This window comes from Hyaena hyaena, unplaced genomic scaffold (genome assembly GCF_003009895.1).
Source record: "Hyaena hyaena isolate Hyena2069 unplaced genomic scaffold, ASM300989v1 scaffold_10, whole genome shotgun sequence".
Lineage (NCBI taxonomy): Eukaryota > Metazoa > Chordata > Mammalia > Carnivora > Hyaenidae > Hyaena > Hyaena hyaena.
In genome coordinates, this window is record NW_024080642.1 from 3,088,197 (window position 1) to 3,105,821 (window position 17,625).

General features: G+C 56.8%; 2 protein-coding genes across 9 annotated transcripts in view; both read left to right on the forward strand.

Moving 5' to 3' along the window:
* KSR1 (kinase suppressor of ras 1) overlaps positions 1-1,610 on the forward strand; it is a 176,239-nt gene extending 174,629 nt beyond the window's left edge. For all 5 annotated transcript variants that reach the window (XM_039252658.1, XM_039252652.1, XM_039252656.1 and 2 more), the window contains one exon: positions 1,599-1,610. The gene's annotated coding sequence lies outside the window, so the exon portion shown is untranslated. The remainder of the gene's footprint in view (positions 1-1,598) is intronic.
* On the forward strand, positions 541-16,720 carry LGALS9 (galectin 9). 4 transcript variants are annotated; one of them, XM_039252690.1, is made up of 11 exons: positions 606-644; positions 5,220-5,311; positions 8,284-8,485; positions 9,305-9,415; positions 10,571-10,666; positions 12,309-12,344; positions 12,911-12,961; positions 13,565-13,606; positions 14,057-14,145; positions 14,274-14,436; positions 16,017-16,720. In XM_039252690.1, exons 1-11 carry the CDS (start codon positions 606-608, stop codon positions 16,161-16,163), a joined length of 1,068 nt encoding a protein of 355 aa, XP_039108621.1. In that variant the 3' UTR covers positions 16,164-16,720. The 4 variants fall into 4 exon arrangements, with proteins under 4 accessions (XP_039108636.1, XP_039108645.1, XP_039108621.1 ...); XM_039252699.1 differs by lacking the exon at positions 10,571-10,666 and having other exon boundaries at positions 16,017-16,163; XM_039252705.1 differs by lacking the exons at positions 9,305-9,415; positions 10,571-10,666 and having other exon boundaries at positions 541-644.
* Positions 16,721-17,625: the final 905 nt, after the last annotated feature.

Sequence of the window (17,625 nt, forward strand, 5' to 3'; positions counted from 1 at the left end):
TTCCAGGAGTAGAATTTTCAAAGGGAGACACACTTCCTGGAGAACCGAGGTGTCCTATAGCTTGGGTTGCTGCTGGTGAGCTGTGCGATTGTGGGCATGTCCTTTAGACTCTGAGCCTCAGTTTCTCCGTGTGTAAATGGGTATAAGCAGCCCTTCCTGCCACCACCCTGCGCCCAGGCGATGCCCAGCACACAGCCCCGCTGTTTTCCGGGCCCCGTGAGCAGGCATACTCAGGAGACACAGCCACACACGTATGGACAGTGTCGTCTAGAAACTTGTTAAGTCAGCGTGGTCAGGCTCTTTGAGTCTGTGTGAACCAAGCACAGTTTGGCGTTGGAGGGGAGCACAGGAGCCGAGAGGAAGGGCAAAGGTCACTGAGGCAAGGAGTGTCTCCTCCCTCCTTCCTCAGTGTACCCCCAGCCCTCCCTCCACACCCTCCTCCCTTTCTCTTTTTCTCCAGACCGCTTCCTTCTGCTTCTGGCTCCTCCCTATTGAATAACTATAGGTTTGTTTCGGTTTCTATTTCCTGGTTATCTCCTCCCCGGGCAGAGGGCTGAGTGCCTGGCTGGCGTGAAGTGCAGCAGGGCCACACGGGTGGTGGAGAGATGGCCTTAAACAACTCCCAGCCTCCTTACGTGAACCCGGTGAGTTCCAGTACCACGGCTGGTGCCGGCCTGGGCGGTGTGGAGCCGGCTGCCTCCGCCAGGAGGAAACAGCTCTGGGTCTCTGGGGGCAGTGACCCTTGAGCAGCAGCAGGTGCCGAGGGCAGGTGTCCCAAAGAGGACACAAGGCAGAAAGCCGGGAGGGGCCGTGCTAGCCCACCGCACGGCGGGCTCCCGTGCATCTCAGGACTGGCGGGCTGATAAGCCCCCAGGATTCATGCCTTTGGCACAAACGCTCACTGAGCCACCCTGGGAGCCCATCCCTGGTGCGTCCCAGGTGCAGGGAGTGGGGGCGGAGAGGGGAGTCGGGCATAATAACAGGGAGAGGGATGGCTTATATGAAAACAACACGATGTGGCGGTTAAGGGCACTTACTTTGGAAATGGTCTGCCTGGGTCTAGCCATTTTACTAGCTGGGCGGCCTCAGGCCAGTTACCTCTTGGGGCCTCAATTTCCACATCGGTAAGAGGGGATCATCTTCGAGCTCACCTCCCAGGGTTGGGTTAGGATTAAGGAGACAGCATATCATCAGGACCTTTGCAGCAGTGCCTGCGGGGGGCGGGCGGGGGTGCTTTGGAAGGATTTCGTATTCTTAGGAGCCTGGAGGCAGCAGGGAAGGCTTTCTGGGGGAGGTGTCTGCTCCCCGGGGGCTGGGTTAGCAAGGCAGAGGCAGACCAAGGGTGTGTGCAGTGGGGCCTCCTCGGGAGTGGGAGGGGAGTGGGGATGTCTCTGCAGAGTGGGGCTCAAAGAGCTGCCTCAGACCTTTGGCCAAGTTGCGTAGGCCGCGTCTGCAGGTGGCCTTGTTTAAACCCAGTGAGCCTCTTACCCCCACATCAGACGCGGGAAACTGAGACTCACAGAAACTGAGGCCAATTGCCAAATGTCCCCAGACAGTAAGTGGCATGTAAGGGAGGTGCCTTGACCTATCCCCAGAAGAGAGAGGTGCCCACAGAGAGAGAGAGAGCAATAACAGGGAAAGGCAGGTGAGCAGCAGCCTCCCCTTCCCCGCACCCCCCCCCGCACCCCCCCGCCCTGTAGAAGGAGCCCCTCCCGGCCTTGGCAAAGAGCTTCCCGAGAGGCCGGGGCCGATGGGCTGACAGGCGGGGGTGGTTGCTGCGGGACATTGGGCCCGGCTGCAGGTAGTCGGCCCTCCATGGGGCTCTCAAGGTCAAAATGAGTCACCTTGGGCTCATTCTCCATCAGTTGAGGGGTCCCAGAGTTCCTAACCAGCCCTGACGCGTAATTATTCTGCCGACTAGATTTTACTTTCCAATCCTTGCATTCAAATGTTTCAAACAAGAAGGAAAATCTTCCTCCAGGCAACAGGGAGTTAAAACAGGGCCTTGGAGTCCAGACAAGAAAGAAGATGGGCGCACCCCCCGTGGGCACCAGGAGCACCTGCCCAGCCCATGAAGGTGCCCTCACCCGGGTGGCCTGCTGACGTCCAGCCGTGGCAACCTTGCTTCCTCCCAATGGCGGTGGGAAGGTCCCGCAACCCGGCTGTTCTAAGGAGCCAAATGCCATGAGGACCCACCCTGGGAACCTGGCCCCCCGTCCCTTGCTCACACCCCACCCCTTGCTCACACCCCACTGGCCTCACCTGGTCAGCCTTGTGCTGGGACTCAACGCTATCACTGACCGGCTGAGCGGCTTTGGGCCACTACCACATCTTTTGTACCTCACTTTCCTCTCTAATCGTGGCACTCATAGTGGATAATGAGGTAACAGGAAGGTCAGCCACCAGAAGGACCCGTCCCCACGATTCCAGCCTCCCTTTATGCACTGAGGACCCCACCTAACCACACTCTACTTTTAGCTCTTTACACTTCAGTGAGGATATGCTTAAGTGAAGGACGCGTGCTTGCCAGGAGTATTCACCATTTTTTTTCTTTTTTTAAATGTTTATTTATTTTTGAGAAAGAGCGCGAGCAGGGGAGGGACAGAGAGAGAGGGAGACACAGAATCTGAAGCAGGGTCCAGGCTCTGAGCTGGCAGCATAGAGCCCAACGTGGGGCTCAAATTCACTGACCGCAAGATCGTGACCTGAGCCGAAGTCGGACGCTCACCTGACTGAGCCACCGGGCACCCCTGGGAATATTCACCTTTTAAGCAGTATGTCTTGTGATAGTATGAAAACCTCTGAAGAGATTCGGGGGGCTCAACAAATAAACGAGGGGAGTATTTTTCAGAGAAGTCTGCACGCCGGGCCAGAGCGGCACTGGCACAGACTGAGACCACAGAGGGAACTCAGAGGGGCAGAGACGGGATTTGCTGGAGGTCATCAAAGCATTTCATGGCAGAATGCAGACCTGACCGGAGGAGCATCAAAAGTCACTTCTCCCAAACGGCCACGTAGCAGTCGGTCTGAATGAGGTCCTGGCATCATAGGTGCTAACTGAGCAAGGATGGGCTTCCTTGGGTTCCGAGTGGCTGTCTACCCCAGGACACGGATCGGAAGGCAGTGGGCTGAAATTTGGCTGGTGGGCGTTTTGTTTGGCCTGTACAGTGTTCGTTAACTCGTTGCTGTAGAAAAATTTTTATTTTGTTTTTAATTTTTTTATTTTTTAAATATTTTTTTATTTATTTCTAGGAGAGAGAGAGACAGCGTGAGCAGGGGAGGGTCAGAGAGAGAGGGAGACACAGACTTGGAAACAGGCTCCAGGCTCCGAGCTGGCAGTCAGCACAGAGCCCGACGCGGGGCTCGAACCCACGAACCGCGAGATCATGACCTAAGCGAAAGTCGGATGCTTAACCGACTAAGCCACCCAGGCGCCCCTGCTGTAGAAAAAATTTTAAATGTGGAAAGAGTAGTATCCTAAACCACACGTACCCATGACCTGGCTTTAACAACTTAGGATCTATTTGCTTCTTCTCTACCCAACCCTACACAATTCTTTTTAATCCTTTAATACTACATAACCCTTTTTAAAAATGTTTATTTATTTATTTTGAGAGAGAGAGAGAGTGAGCAGGCAGGAGAGGGGCAGAGAGAGAGAGAGAGGAGAGAGAGAGAAAATCCCAAGCAGGCTTTGCACTACCAGCACAGAGCCTGACTCGGGGGCTCGATCTCATGAACTGCGCGACCATGACCCGAGCCGAAACCAAGAGCCCCAGACGCTTAACCAACTGAGCCCCCCAGGTGCCCCCAAAATCCCTTGTGAAGAATTCTCCCCCCAGAAATTAGAAAGTTTTAGAGAGAAAAAAAAGTCCAGACTTGTGTCTTCTAAAAATGGGGGGGCTCTGCTGGCGCGGGGTGGGGCCGCGATCACTGGTTAGAGCTGAGCACTCGCTGCCCTGTTAGATGAGGGAGGCGACCTCTAGTCTGTAACCCTCCCCACCACTCCCTCTCGCCTTATCGCCCTCCCGCCGACATCTCGCTCACACACATCACCGGCCAGGTTCCTGTAAGCGCTTCAGTGTTGCTGGGAACTGACCTCGGGGAGAGTCAGAGAAGGCGTGAACTTGACGGGGAGAAACTGTTAGGGAGATAGAACTCCCTCCTGGTCTAATGCGGATTGTACAACCCCGTTAGTTCAGAGGGATTCGGGAGATCAGCTCTGACAGTTGAGAAGTAACCAGTTTGGGGATCTTGCTCAGAGAGTCCAGCGTGGAGGCGGGGGAGTGGGGGGGAGGGTGGTAGAGAGACACCCGCTAGGTGCCAGCCTCTTCCGCAGACTTTTTCTTACTCAATCATCAAACTGACACAGAAGGAGGGATTTAACCCTATTGTTGCCGACGAGGAAACTGAGGCAAAGAGAGGTTCATTCAATAGGCTTCATTCGAAAGGCCACTCAGGTAATGAGCCGCAGAATTAGCATTCCAACCAGGAGTACGTCCCGCTCTAGAATGATGCGTGCCTCACCATACCCTTTGCGCCTTGAAAGCGGCCCGGGAACGAGCCTTTGACAAAGCTGGTGCTGAGGGGCCCAGGGAGGAGGGCTTCGGAGGCTGCCGAGGCCCCGGGGAAGGGAATGGGGAGCCGAGAAGCAGCAGTAGAGGCTGCAGAGAGCATCCGAGGAGATGCGCTACCTGAGGCGGCGTGGAAGGGCAAAGTCATGGTCACCATAGTTCTGTGGGTGGGGAGAGCAGGCGGAGGGGAGGAAGCTTTCTTCTCGGCCCCGTCAGGCGAGCGGAAGGGTTATCCTCTAGAGTAGGTTGGTGGTCTCCTTGGTCCGTTCGGCCTGCAGAGTCCCCAGCGAGGGCTCTGGACCTTTGCTGGGAGCTTGACCTGGGGTCCCACAGCTCCCATCCCTCCCATGGCTCCTTCCCATCTCGAGGCCAGGTACACGTTCCTTCCTCCTCCTGGAAGTTGTCCCTTTCTCTGAGACTCCCAAGGGAGGCCAGCGCCCCATCACAGCCTCTCGGAGCCCCAGAGTCTCCCTGTCACGATCCTAGAATGCGCGTGGGACTGCCTGGACTCAGGGCCGGGAGGGTCCGTGAGGCTGAGACTTCCCTAGCGCGGGGCTGACACTCCCGGGCCGCCTCTAGCAAGTGCTGGGGGGCGGGGGGGACAGAAGGAGGGAGACCCACCGACTGACCGGCATCTTCTCCCCGCAGGTCGTCCCCTTCTCTGGGCAAATCCTCGGGGGCCTCCAGGATGGACTTAAAATCACTCTCATGGGGACTGTTCTTTACAACAATGGAACCAGGTATCTGGAACTAATTTTCTCTCTCTCTCTAGCCTCACCCGTTGGCAATGCAGGGCCCCCACCAGCTCAGGTCGGTTCACCCAACACCCTCTGAGCCGCCTGCGCCTGGCTCAGGGGATCCCCGGGTGATCTGTGTGACACCATCTGCCAGTAGCATCTGGGCACCATGACCATAGCCTCCCCGTAGACCCGGGGCTGACAGGAGCTCAGGGTCTCAGGAGGGGAGCAGGCCGGCCCAGAAGCAGAGAATTATGTTCTGGGATTGACCTTTCTAAATTAAAAAAAAATTTTAATGTTTATTTTCAAGAGAGACAGAATGCGAGTGGGGGAGGGGCAGAGAGAGAGGGAGACACAGAATCCGAAGCAGATCCAGGCTCTGAGCTGTCAGCACAGAGCCCCACGTGGGGCTCAAACTCACGGACTGCGAGATCATGACCTGAGCCGAAGTCAGATGCTTAACTGAGCCACCCAGGCGCCCCTGGGATTGACCTTTCTACACCATAACCCAGAGCTGCAAAAATATCACTTCCTTTCTTTCTTGAACTGCCCCTTAATTACTCTGGAGCCCTCATTTGGCTGACACAGAAATGTCTGAACTTGCCGTCAAATGCACTTTGGTCTCTTTCAGTTTCAAGGTCTTTTCTGGAAAATACGAAATCAATTCAAAATACAAACACCATTTAAGTGCTGTTTCCTGCCCCCCACCCCTCTTTCCTGAGGAGGGATTTCCGGGAACAGAGAGGTGCTCGAGATCTTCCCCGAGGCTGGGAGGCCTTCAGAGGCTCAGGCGCCCTGGCTGGCCTCTACTGTGGCCCAGGTTTCTGCCCCAGTTTGCATGGGGCCTATGACCATGGGGGCTGCCTGCTGAGGTCCGTGGAGCCCTCCCTCTAAAGTCTTTCTGCCTCAGTCTCCGGTGTCTCCTGCCCACTGTGACCCTCTCGTCACCTGGCACGGGGCTGTGACCTCCTGGGTCCCTGCACAGCGTTCCCAGGCCCGGCTCTACCTCAGCTTGGCATCTAGGTTCTAGAGACTTCCTCTAGCACGGTTTCCCTGCCAGGTGGACACGCTCATGCTGACCGTGGGACTTCCCCAAGAGCCCTGAGTGCCCCCCGGGAGACTCTGAGGGAAGCGAGGCACCAGGATCCCCCCTAAACCCTGCCAGCAGGGAACTTCGGGACCTCACCTTTGAACCTCCCTTCTTTCTCTCTCCCTCTCCCTCTGCCTACCTCTCTCCCGCCACCAGGATGGCTTTCTACTCCCATCCTGTCTAACAGAGACTGTCTCCACACCCCCCACCCCCCGCCCTGCCAAGCTTCTGCCCTCTCCCTTTCCGGTGGCAGGAGTTTTCTTCTTTCTCTCTTTCTTTTCTTTCTTTCTCTCTCTTTCTTTCTTTCCTTTCTTTCTTTCTCTTTCTTTCTTTCTTTCCTTTCTTTCTTTCTCTTTCTTTCTTTCTTTCCTTCTTTCTTTCTTTCCTTCTTTCTTTCCTTCTTTCTTTCCTTCCTTCCTTCCTTCCTTCCTTCCTTCCTTCCTTCCTTCCTTAACATTTATTTACTTTTGAGAGACAGAGCACAAGTGGGGGAGGGGCAGGGAGAGAGGGAGACACAGAATCCAAAGCAGGCTCCAGGCACAGAGCCCGACACGGGACTCGAACCCATGCACTATGAGATCATGCCCTGAGCCGAAGAGGGACGCTTAACTGACTGAGCCGCCCAGGCGCACCAGAGAAGGAATTTTCTAAAGAACGTGGGAAGGAAGCTGGAAGACCACAAAGGGAAAAATACACCCCGAGACATTACAGAAACCAAATTTTCCATTTTAAGAGACACACAGACTTAGGTTTGCTCCTTCTGGAGACACTGGCAGTCTCCTCTCCCAGAGGGAAGGCTGACTGGGCTCAGGGCCACGGCAGTTTCAGGGGAGCCCTGGGGGCCAAGGGTTCTCGGAGGCACAGGTGTTGAGGACGACATACAGAACTCCTTCAGCAAGAAATGAAGCGGCCTCCGCAGGAATTTAATAGAACGACTCTCAGGGGCCATTGGTGCAGTGCCTGACCCCGTGGGAGATGTGGGTGACGGGAGAGCACTGTGCGTCAGCTGGGGAGACCGCCGTGACCCTGAGAGGCAGGTGGCAAACCACGCTGGGGTTGAATTCAGGGAGGGCTCCTTGGAGGAGAGCGTCAGGCTGGAACTTGGTTTTAGGGCCCGAGGGGGCACTGTCTGGAAAAAGGCAGAACAAAGGTTTACCTTTCGGGAGCCAGGCTCCTGGGAAGGTTTTAATTCCCCACCGCAGAGCCACAGTTTTACCCAAAGGCTTCTTCAGAGGAGAGAGACAGGGATGGAAATGTACTTGGGTGGGGACTTCTAGAAGACCGCCTCATGAAGCATCCCCAAAGCAAGGAAGTCACTCACCTCCCTGGGTATGGTGACTTGTGAGGAGTGTGGTTGAGAACTGTCACAGATGACAAGCAGTGCAGAGCTGGGGTCCAGGCCTGCTGACTTCAGGGCCACCACTCCACACTGCATGTGTGGGACACACGCCAACCTCCAGTGACAGACAGACATCCACAAAGCTCTTGTGCCCGGAGAGCTACTATTTACTCTATGCTTTAGAAACTAGCTTTGGAAATCTTTTCCATCGGTTTTACATGGTCTTTAAATTTGTCTTCTCCTTTCCCAACTGAGCCGATGGGGGCTGGCCTCCGAGTATCCACTCGGCATGAAGGTGTCCACCTTCTACTTTACCCATGTTCGACGTGTTTTTAGAAAATCATACTGTAAGGGCAACATGGAATACTTGCCCCAAAAGACACGAAGTTCAAGTTAGGTGCACAGAAAGGACGGCAACAAACTGAGATGGGTCCAAACCTGCCATGCAGGTTGTATGCAAGTTCGCAGACAGACCCAAGTCAAGGGCGTGAGTCCCCCCGCGCCCCCTCGGCAATAACCTGGGCTACGGAATCTCCTTCTGCCTAGGTTTGCTGTGAACTTTCATTCCGGCCCCAGCGACAATGACATCGCCTTCCACTTCAATCCACGGTTTGAAGAGGGCGGGTACGTGGTCTGCAACACGAAGCAGAACAGAAGCTGGGGGACAGAGGAGAGGAAGATGCACATGCCGTTCCAGATGGGAATTCCCTTTGAGCTCTGCTTCCTCGTGAACAGCTGCGATTTCAAGGTGAGAAGCAGCTCCCTCGCCCGCCTTCCCCCTGCCTCCCTCCCCTACCTCCCAGCCCTATCCGGTAAGTCACACGAGCCTTTCAAAGATCACGTGAGCAATGCCATTATACAGATTGGAGGACCCTTGCCTTGTAAGAACGTTAGCAATGGCCACAGTCTACTCACACACCTTCATCTGCATGTCTACAGGGACATGGGTTGCTTCTTTTACTCAGGAAATTGGAACTGGGTAAAGCACCATGGTGCTTTGGGGCCTCGTGGGTCTTTAAAGTTCTGGTTCATTCCTTTCCTTTGCTGTAGCCTTTCCTCCACTGCAAGTCCCTGATAACGTCTGGTGTTTGCTAATGTTGTTGCAGCCTCTGTCCAGGTCCTACTAATGGCTTAGCTTTACATGGTGTTGCAAATCACGTAAACAGAGTAATGTCTCTGGGCTCGGGAGACAAGTGGGGGTGAGTGTCTCCGTGTCTGTCCTCTGTGCGAGCATGGATGTTCCCGTTCCCTCAGTGTACAACCCGGGGGGCTGCCTCTCCTCTGCTCCCCACAACCATGTTTATGCATATGTAAACAGCATCTCAAGTGGGCCAACATTAGAAAGATAAACTGATTGCAATAAACAAACGACCATAAGAACGAGAAAGCCCAGTAGAGCCCAGTAGGGATTGGGTTTCGATGGACTGTGGATCGGCACAGCTCTGAAGGCTGGTGTCCCTGACAGATGTGAAAACCAAACACGGGTTTTAATTCCTGGGGGGGAGGGGGGGAGGGTCCCCCGCCCTGGCCTGAGTCCCCGTCCTGGAGTTTGTGCTCGTCTCCACAGGTGACGGTGAACGGGAACCATTTTCTGCAGTACTCCCACCGTGTGCCCTTCCACCGCGTGGACACCATCTCTGTCAGCGGCGCTGTGAACCTGTCTTACATTGGCTTCCAGGTCAGATTGTCGACCTGGCACCTATCTCAGGGCTGAGTACATGGGCCCTGCTGGGAGGGCCCGATGGTAGCAGCCAATCTCCTACCCTGGTGATTCAGGGGACACACCTCCAGCTCCCCTGTCCTGTCCTTCTGTGTTACTTACTGTCTTTGTCCAGAACACTTGCCTCGGTCTCCCGTATGCTCTCTGGCCACCACTCTCTGTCACTCTCTATTTCCATCATGCTTAGGAGGCCATGTGGCTCCAGAAAGAACCCAGGCTTGGGAACCCAACCAAATCTAGCTCAGATGCCCAGCTCTGCCATTATCACCAGCTGTGAGATCTTAGACAAGCAGCTTTGCCTCTCCCAGCCTCAGTTCCCCCATCTGTGGAAGGGGCATGGTCACTGCTGCCCCATGAGTTTATTGTGTGAATTCAATGAGGTCACAAAATGGCCTGCACGGGCCCTCACCAAGGTCTATTGGACCCTCGCACAGAGGACAGTTAAAATGGTGTTTTAACATTTTCGAATGTGTTGTGGGCATCTAAAAGGTCCAGAGAAGAAGTTTTGCATTCTGGAAGCAGGTGGTGGTGATGATATACAGCCATGCACATGTACTTAGTGCCCCTGGGACTATCCGCCTAAAATTGGTTGAGATGGTAAATGGATGCATATTTCACCACAATTTTTTTTTTTTTTTTTAAAAGGTGAGAAAAAAATCCAGGATTTCTGGAGGATAGGGGTGTGCTGGGCGCACATTCCAGCAGGGCCCCAGGAGGCCGGGTGGGAGCTGCCGTCACCACTTTTGGTCCTTGTGCTCCTGAGATGAGAAAAGCACACAGTAGGCCCTCAGCGGGTACCAGCTCCTCTCTCTCTTGTCCTGATCTCTCATAGTCCCTCCTTACCCAACTCTCTCCCTTAGGGGCCTGGGGAAGAGAGCCGGGGAGGAGGAAGTGAGGGAGGGAAGGAGGGAGGGAGATGGAGGAGAGTCCGGGTGGGTGGGGAGGGAGCTCACCGGCTTGCTGTCCCTCACTGGAGCCGAAGCCTCCGTCTGCCTCACCTGCACGATCTTGAACACCCTCTCCTGCCTGCCTGGCTTCCTGCCCCTGCCTGTCCGCGCTTCCTCGGCCCCATGAACGCTTTTCTTCATGCCGCGGTGCCTTTTGTTTTAACAGAACACGCGAGCAGCCCCCATCCAGCCCATCTTCTCCGGGGTGCAGTTCTCGCAGACTGCTTGTTTCCCACCCAGGCCCAGAGGCCGAAAGCCAAAAGTGAGTTCCATGTGGAGGCCTTGGAGGCCGAGCGCTCATCAGGGAGGACAGAGGCCCCGTGGTGCCTGCCCAAGGCTTCCTTGTCGCCGCCACACCACCTGGCCCAGAGCTGGGGCCCGGGAGTCCCCTCCTTCCCGTCCTTAGTCTGCCTGCATTGCACCCACACCTCTCCCTCCTGAAGCCGCTGCCTTTCTTGGGCCAGGCCATCTGACCCTTGACCACAAGGACCGTGATCTAGCTCCCCACTCACCCCGCCCCCTGCGGCAGTGACCTTCCTGCACCCAAATCTGACTGCGTCCTCTCCCTGTTTAAAAACCCTAAAGACTGCAAGCCCTTCTAAATAAAGCCCTCCATTCCCGGCAGGATGGACAGAAAACACCCCGCCCCCACCCCAGTCCTGCCCCAGCCCACCTTCCGGCCACGCCCCTTTACCCATGAAGCCTAGGCAGCCTCCACTGCTCACTTGACACTCTCTGGGAACCACAGACTTTTTGTACCTGCAGCCGAAAGCACCCAGTGCCACCTCAGCCCCAGGTGACCTCTAACAGCCCTTCGACGCTCTGCCTAAATGTCACCCTACACGGGCATCTTTGCTGCTTGGAACATCACTGGATGCCCGCCCCCCACCCCCTGCCATGTCCCCACGGACTTTGTATATATCTGTGCTATGCCAGTGACCATGTCCTGTTGTGACTGTGCCTACGTGTCTGTCCCTGTCCCTCCACCCCCTCCTTCCCTCCACCCACAAGCCCCTTGTGGGCTTGGATTGTGGGTCGCTCATTAGTCTCCCCAGCACAGCGCCTGCGCAAACAGTAGGGACTCAATGACTGTGGAGTGTTGTTTGCACAGCTAGCGGAATGGGAGACCAGCCAGGGGACAGGGTCTAGAGCAGGAAGGGAAGGGGGGCCTGGCCCCGCCTTTGGCCACTGGAGCAGCGGGGGCTAGAGGAAGGGGTGCCTCTCTACCGAGCCTTTTGGGGCCCGTCGTGAGACAGACAGGCCATGTGCCTCACGCCATGCTGACTTCAGGACCGGTCGAGCTTTAGGGAGTTTTGCAGGGCAGCCCAACTTTGGCTCTGGCCCGGGGAAGATGGGGGTTGCTGGATACCTCAGCCCAAACTGGGTAGTAGCATTTTGGATTTTATTGCTTATTACCAGGAAGGGCTTGGGCGAGCTGCTCAACCTTTCTGACCCTAGTTGCCTCGCTAGCGAACCAGGAGCTGAAGATGCCTCCTTTGTAAAAGTGCCGAGGCCGGAGCCTGGCACACAGCCGGCCTTCACTAAATGTTGCACCTTCTGGATGAAATACGGAACCAGAAGGAATGGTTTTGCCTCCGGGAGCTAAGGAAGGCTGTATGGCCTCTGTGCGATCCATCCTCTTCTCCCTGTAGAGGAGTCAATGCGGGTGCTCCTCTTCCCCCAGCCCTGACCGTACCCTCAACCCCAGTGGGCCTGGGATGGTGGGGGGGGGGGGGCGAATCTGGGATGGTGGGGAAGAATCCAGGCTCTGCAAGACTTGCTACGGAGCAGGAAGGAGCTGAGCGTGAGTCTGGGGAGGCAGTTTTTACTACACTTTCCACCTGTGTCTCACCCTCATGAAGCACCAACAGTAACTACTATTTGGTTTTTCTCCTTCCCTTCAGTCTCCGGGCGTATGGCCAGCCAACACGGCTCCTGTGGTACGTCTCTTGATTTCTCCTGGGTCCTCTTCATTTTGCCTCTTCCTGTGGGTTAAAAGGAGGAGGCAGGGCTGGGCACCGGGGCTCTCCCCTACGGCGAGGTCACCCCCCAGGCCACCTGCCTGGCTGTCATGGGACCGGGGGAGAGAGGGGCAGGGAAGTGGGGCAGGGGCGTAGGCTGGCCCTCGTGAATTGGGAAACAACCCAAATTGCCACCGGTCTGGTCAAGCCCCTGCCCTTCTCATTGAGTGGCCACGGAAAACCAGGGTCACACATGTACTTACTTGTTCCTCTTGTAAAGCGAGGCTGTGCTCCCTGAGAAGAAAGATGGGCCACGGGTGCAGCCATATTTCTTCTCCAAGTAGAAGAAACTTCTGCCCCTGCCTCACCCCCTGAGAGAAGACACACCTCTAACCACCAGTTTTGGGGGATCTGGTGGGGGCCACTGGGCTGGTCATGCACTCAAGAGGGAGTCACCCCTAGGATGTTAAGTGAGGCCCTTTGGTGGTAGGCGGTGGTCTTCACGCCGGTGAGAGCTGGTTCAAATCTGGATTTCTTCCTTCCAGACTCAAACTGTCATCCACACCATGCACAGCACCCCCGGACAGATGTTCCCTGTAAGTCTGAGTGCTCCGGCCAGACCACAGCCCCACCGCGCACCCCTTCACCAAGGATGGAATTCTCTAGTCCCCAAGGCAGGAAGGAAGTGCAGCAAAGGAGGGTAGGGTTTGGGGGGCTGGGTCCTCTGCCCGGGGGGCACGTGAGTAAAATGCCCCTGGGGATGGCAGACATTCTGGATCAGGACCGGCAAGAGAACGGGTCCTGTTGTCACTGGGACGGGACAGCGGTCCCAGCATCTGGGTACGAGGCCCCATCCTGAACACAAGCCCCTGGGATGTCACTGCGGGTCACAGGCTTAAGTTTAAGCTGCTGCTTCTCCTGTCATGGGCGAGAATCAGACGGGAGGCCTGGAGTTAGTGCAGCTGCCTGCAGGCAGCGGCCATGATGTCAGGTAGGCAGCGGCCATGATGTCAGGTAGGCAGGCGGCCATGATGTCAGGAAACACAGCAGAAGTTCCACAAAGGCTGACTTGAGAAGGAAGGTGAAGCCGAGAAGCCAGGGGCCTCTGGAAAGGGGCGGCGGGGGGGGGGGGGGGGGGGGGGGGGGGGGGAAGGAGGGGAGTGTGCTCCCAAACCGAACTCCTTGGTCTCTTTCAACAGAATTCCATCATCCCACCGGTGGTGTTACCCAATCCAGCCTACGTAAGTGGTTTCTCTGGGAGGGGCGGAGGCCTTGTTCGGGTAGGGTGGGGTGGGAGGTGATAGGCAGCTTACAAAATTCAGGCGATCTTTCAGTAAGCCACAGTTCTGAAAACATCCGAGTGCATGAAAAGTCTGTCGAAAGGAGCTGTCACCTTTAACACCGTCCCTTCAGATGAGCCATGAGCGCACGATAGGGCCACCACCTCTCAGCCTGAGCCTCCTTTGGCGTCTGGCCAAAGCTCTTTTCCCGACAAGCCCGTTACTTTGAGGAAGACTGGAAAGTTTTCCTTTGGCATTTACCGAACCAAGTAGTGACACCATCAAGTTCTTTCTTGAAAATATTATGCACAGAAGCGGCTGTCAAACTCAGCTGACAGTCCAAATTCATGGAAATCGGCACAAAGCGCTCCCTGCGGGCTGACCTGCCCTGCCCCCCTCTCTTCCCGATAGCCGATGCCTTTCTTCACCTCCATCCCGGGCGGGCTGTACCCCTCCAGAAACATCTTTGTGTCCGGCACCGTCCTGCCCAGTGCCCAGAGGTAAGCTAGGGCCCTCAAGAAGGCTCTCAAGGTTATTCTGGTCAACCCCCTGGCTCTGGGCAGGCTGGGAGGGGTGGAGAGACTCAGAGCTCAGCGGGCAGAAGCTCACAGGAGCTGTCCACCCCCAGATTCCACATCAACCTGCGCTCTGGGAGCGACATTGCCTTCCACCTGAACCCCCGTTTCGATGAGAACGTCGTGGTCCGCAACACGCAGATCAACAGCTCGTGGGGGTCCGAGGAACGAAGCCTGCCCCGAAAGATGCCTTTCACCCGAGGCCAGAGCTTCTCGGTAAGGTGCCACGGCCTGGAGCACAGAGGCGGTCAAGGGGCAAGTGGAGCAGCAGGTGGGGGGCATCTGGGGGGACCTCGAAAGATAGGGGAGCTGATGCCTCTGGGGTAAAGTCTGGGCCTAGGAGAAGAGAAAGTGCCCCGTAGAGTGTGGCTATTATTGTTTTCCTTGTACTGTCCCACACAAGGGGGGCAGTGGTGCCTCTGCTCGCCGGTGCGGGGACAGACTCACAGGGTTAGGTTACTCGCCTGAGGTCACGGCCCCGTAAGTGCCAGGTGGTCATTCATTCACTCTCTCACTCATTCAACAATCATGGACAGATCATTGGAAATAACAACTGGTCTGTGCAGAAAGCAAGACAGAATAATGGGATCAAGTGAGCCGTGGGGCAGGGGCCACGCTGTCCCTGAAGGGGACAGCTCTCGGAGGAGGCCCCAGGGCAGCTGAGACCTCAGGGACAGAAGAAGCCCGCCTCGCAAAGGTCTGAGGGAGGCAATCCTGGTGGGCGGCAGAGGGGGCAGCTATTACTGCAAAAGTAGATCAAGGGCGTGGCCTGTCTAGGAATAGGGAGGCCAGGGGCTTCTGGCTAAAGCAACACAGAGAGGGGCGGCTCCTCCGGCTGGAGTCCGGATCACACAGAGCGGATGTTCTCAACTACGCATTCAATTCACCTGGCCCCCTCCCAGCCTGGACATCTCTCTCTCTATTTTTTTAATTTTAATGTTTATTTATTTTTGAGAAAGAGAGTCAGAGCACGAGTGGGGGAGGTGCAGACAGAGAGAGAGAGAGGGAGAGGGAGACACAGAATGTGAAACAGGCTCCAGGCTCTGAGCCGTCAGCACCAGAGCCCGATACGGGGCTTGAACCCACGAACTGGGAGATCAGGACCAGAGCTGAAGTCGGATGCTTAACCGACTGAGCCACCCAGGCGGCCCTGGACATCTATATTTTAAAATATGCCGTAATAGTCCCCACCCAGGCTTGGAGGGGACTGATGTAGGGTCTTGAGAGCCATGGAAAGGAGTTTGGATTTCAGTGTGGTGTGTTGGGGTGTTTCGGGCCGGTCAGCAGTATACAGGGATTCATAGATAGCTGTGTGACTTTGAGTGAGTGACTGCACTGCTCTGGGCCTCAATTTTCTCATCTAAAAAAATGGGGCTAATATGGGGCATGGTTGGCACAGGCCACCATTCCAGGCCTCTAGAGGCTTGGGGTGGGTGGGAGAGTGAGGGTGGGGTGGGCGCCGTGGCCTGAGGGGCACCTGACCAGGAGGGCTCAGGTGGAGGAAGGCAGGGGAGGCTTGCTGGCCGGGGAGAAGCCACCCATATGGGGGGCAGCGGGGCAAGGGGGCAGCATGGTGAGTGCAGAGGAAGGGGGAGCAGGGCATGTAAAGGCACAAGGGGAAGAACAGGAGGGGCGTGGAGGGAAGGACGTGCCCCCCCCCCCCAGGTGGGGGTGAAGGCGGGCATGAGACTTGCTTTAAATAATGTGTGAGGAAGGCAAGTAGGTGGAGGAAGACACGAGCCTGCATTTGGGTTTGAGGACTTTCCACTCGTGCAAATAATGTGGCCTCCATCCAGGTGTGGATCATGTGTGAAAGCCACTGCCTCAAAGTGTCCGTGGACGGCCAGCACCTGTTTGAGTACTACCACCGCATGAAGAACCTCCCTGCCATCAACAGCCTGGAGGTGGCAGGCGACGTCCAGCTGACCCACGTGCAGACCTAGGCGGGCCTCGTAGCCCCGGGGATAGGGCTGGGGTGTGCCGCTGTCCGCTCTGCTCAATACCTGCACCGCCGTGTCCCTGCCCCGGCCTTTCCCCGCCGGCTGACCATCTGGGGGCTTTTCTGGAGAGACTGTGCTCTTGTCTGGCCTGCTGCAGGCCGCAGCCACCCATGGGGGGGGCGAGGGCCGCTGGCGGGGGCCGTCTTCCTCACGCAGGGCGGTGCCTGGGGCGCCCTGATCCTACCTTCCGAGGAGAGGAGGGTGGCGTCTGCGAGCTAAGCCCTACGTTCATTCCCCTTGGCAGAAAGGGACCAGGCTGCACCCCTTCTGCCCCTCAGTCACCACCCCGGACCCCCGGTCAACTCCGCGCCAGCCCCAAGCTGTCCATTCTGGTGGGAAGCTGTCTCCTGGGCCCCTCCCCTTTCTCCTGCCCTTAACCTTGCCTTGCACCCGGCTCCAGGAGAGATGCCGAGGACGCTCGCCTGGTCCCCCCCAGCCAACAGGTCCTTTCCGGACATCTTTCAAAGAAAGAAAGACAAACGCTTATCAGCACGTGCGCATGGACCGCTGTGGTTATTGAATGTGTCTGAGACATTCTGGAGTCTCTGGGGCTGCGGGAGGCTCTGGGCCAGGGCAATGGGAGGAGAGAGCACAGGCTCGCTCTGATGGGGTGGGTCCCGGCATTCACACCTGCTCCCCGTGGGTCCCCCACACAGCCTACACCGGTGGGGGAGAGTGGGTCGGGCTCAGGCCTTGCGGGCAGGAATCTGGGCTGCGGGAAGCTCGGTAACCGGCCAAGCCAGCACGGAGCCTCCCTCCTCAAGGGCCGGGCCAGACGGCTTGTCAAGATGGCTTGTCAAGACCCAGTGTCCCCATGGGAGGAGGTGGCCGGTGCGGTCTCTGGAGAAGCTGACTCAGGCGGACACCTGTCTTTGTGCCACCGTGGGTGCCGGCGTTCAGGGTTGGGGCGTGGTGCCGAGAGTGGCTCGGTGTGCGGGGCTCTGCGAGCCCCAGGGCGGGTGCAGGAGGGCCGGTGTGTGCCCACACGATGCCAGCCCGTCCTGCTGACTCCATCAAGAATCCAGAGCTTCTGGAACCGGGCTGGGCCTCGGAGCACTGTCCTCAGACCCGCAGCAGCAGCAGCAGCAGCTGGGAGCTTGTTAGGAAGGCAGAGCCCGGGCAGAATCGGGTAGAAAGCTCCAGAATGGGTCTGCGTGGCAACAAGACCCCAGTGGTTTGTGTGCATCTCCGAGGGGAGAGGCGCTGGTCTAGGTGACCGTGTTCTTGACCACGTTGTTCAGATGCATTGCGGGGACACTGCGGCTGGCGTGCCCCCTTGTCCCCTCCTCACCCCATCTGAGTAGGGGGAGGGGAGAAGTGAGCCCAGGAGCCAGTGAAACACGCATCGTGTCAGATGTGCCCGTGAGGCGTGCCCGTGTGAGGCGTGCCCCGTGTGAGGCATGCC

What these genes read in the sequence shown, in the direction of transcription:
- LGALS9 (XM_039252690.1), top strand. Translation starts at nt 606, where the DNA reads ATGGCCTTAAACAACTCCCAGCCTCCTTACGTGAACCCG. An exon ending in CCCCCGGACAGATGTTCCCT is followed by an intron (nt 12,962 to 13,564) that starts GTAAGTCTGAGT and finishes CTCTTTCAACAG; the next exon opens with AATTCCATCATCCCACCGGT. An exon ending in TGTTACCCAATCCAGCCTAC is followed by an intron (nt 13,607 to 14,056) that starts GTAAGTGGTTTC and finishes TCTTCCCGATAG; the next exon opens with CCGATGCCTTTCTTCACCTC.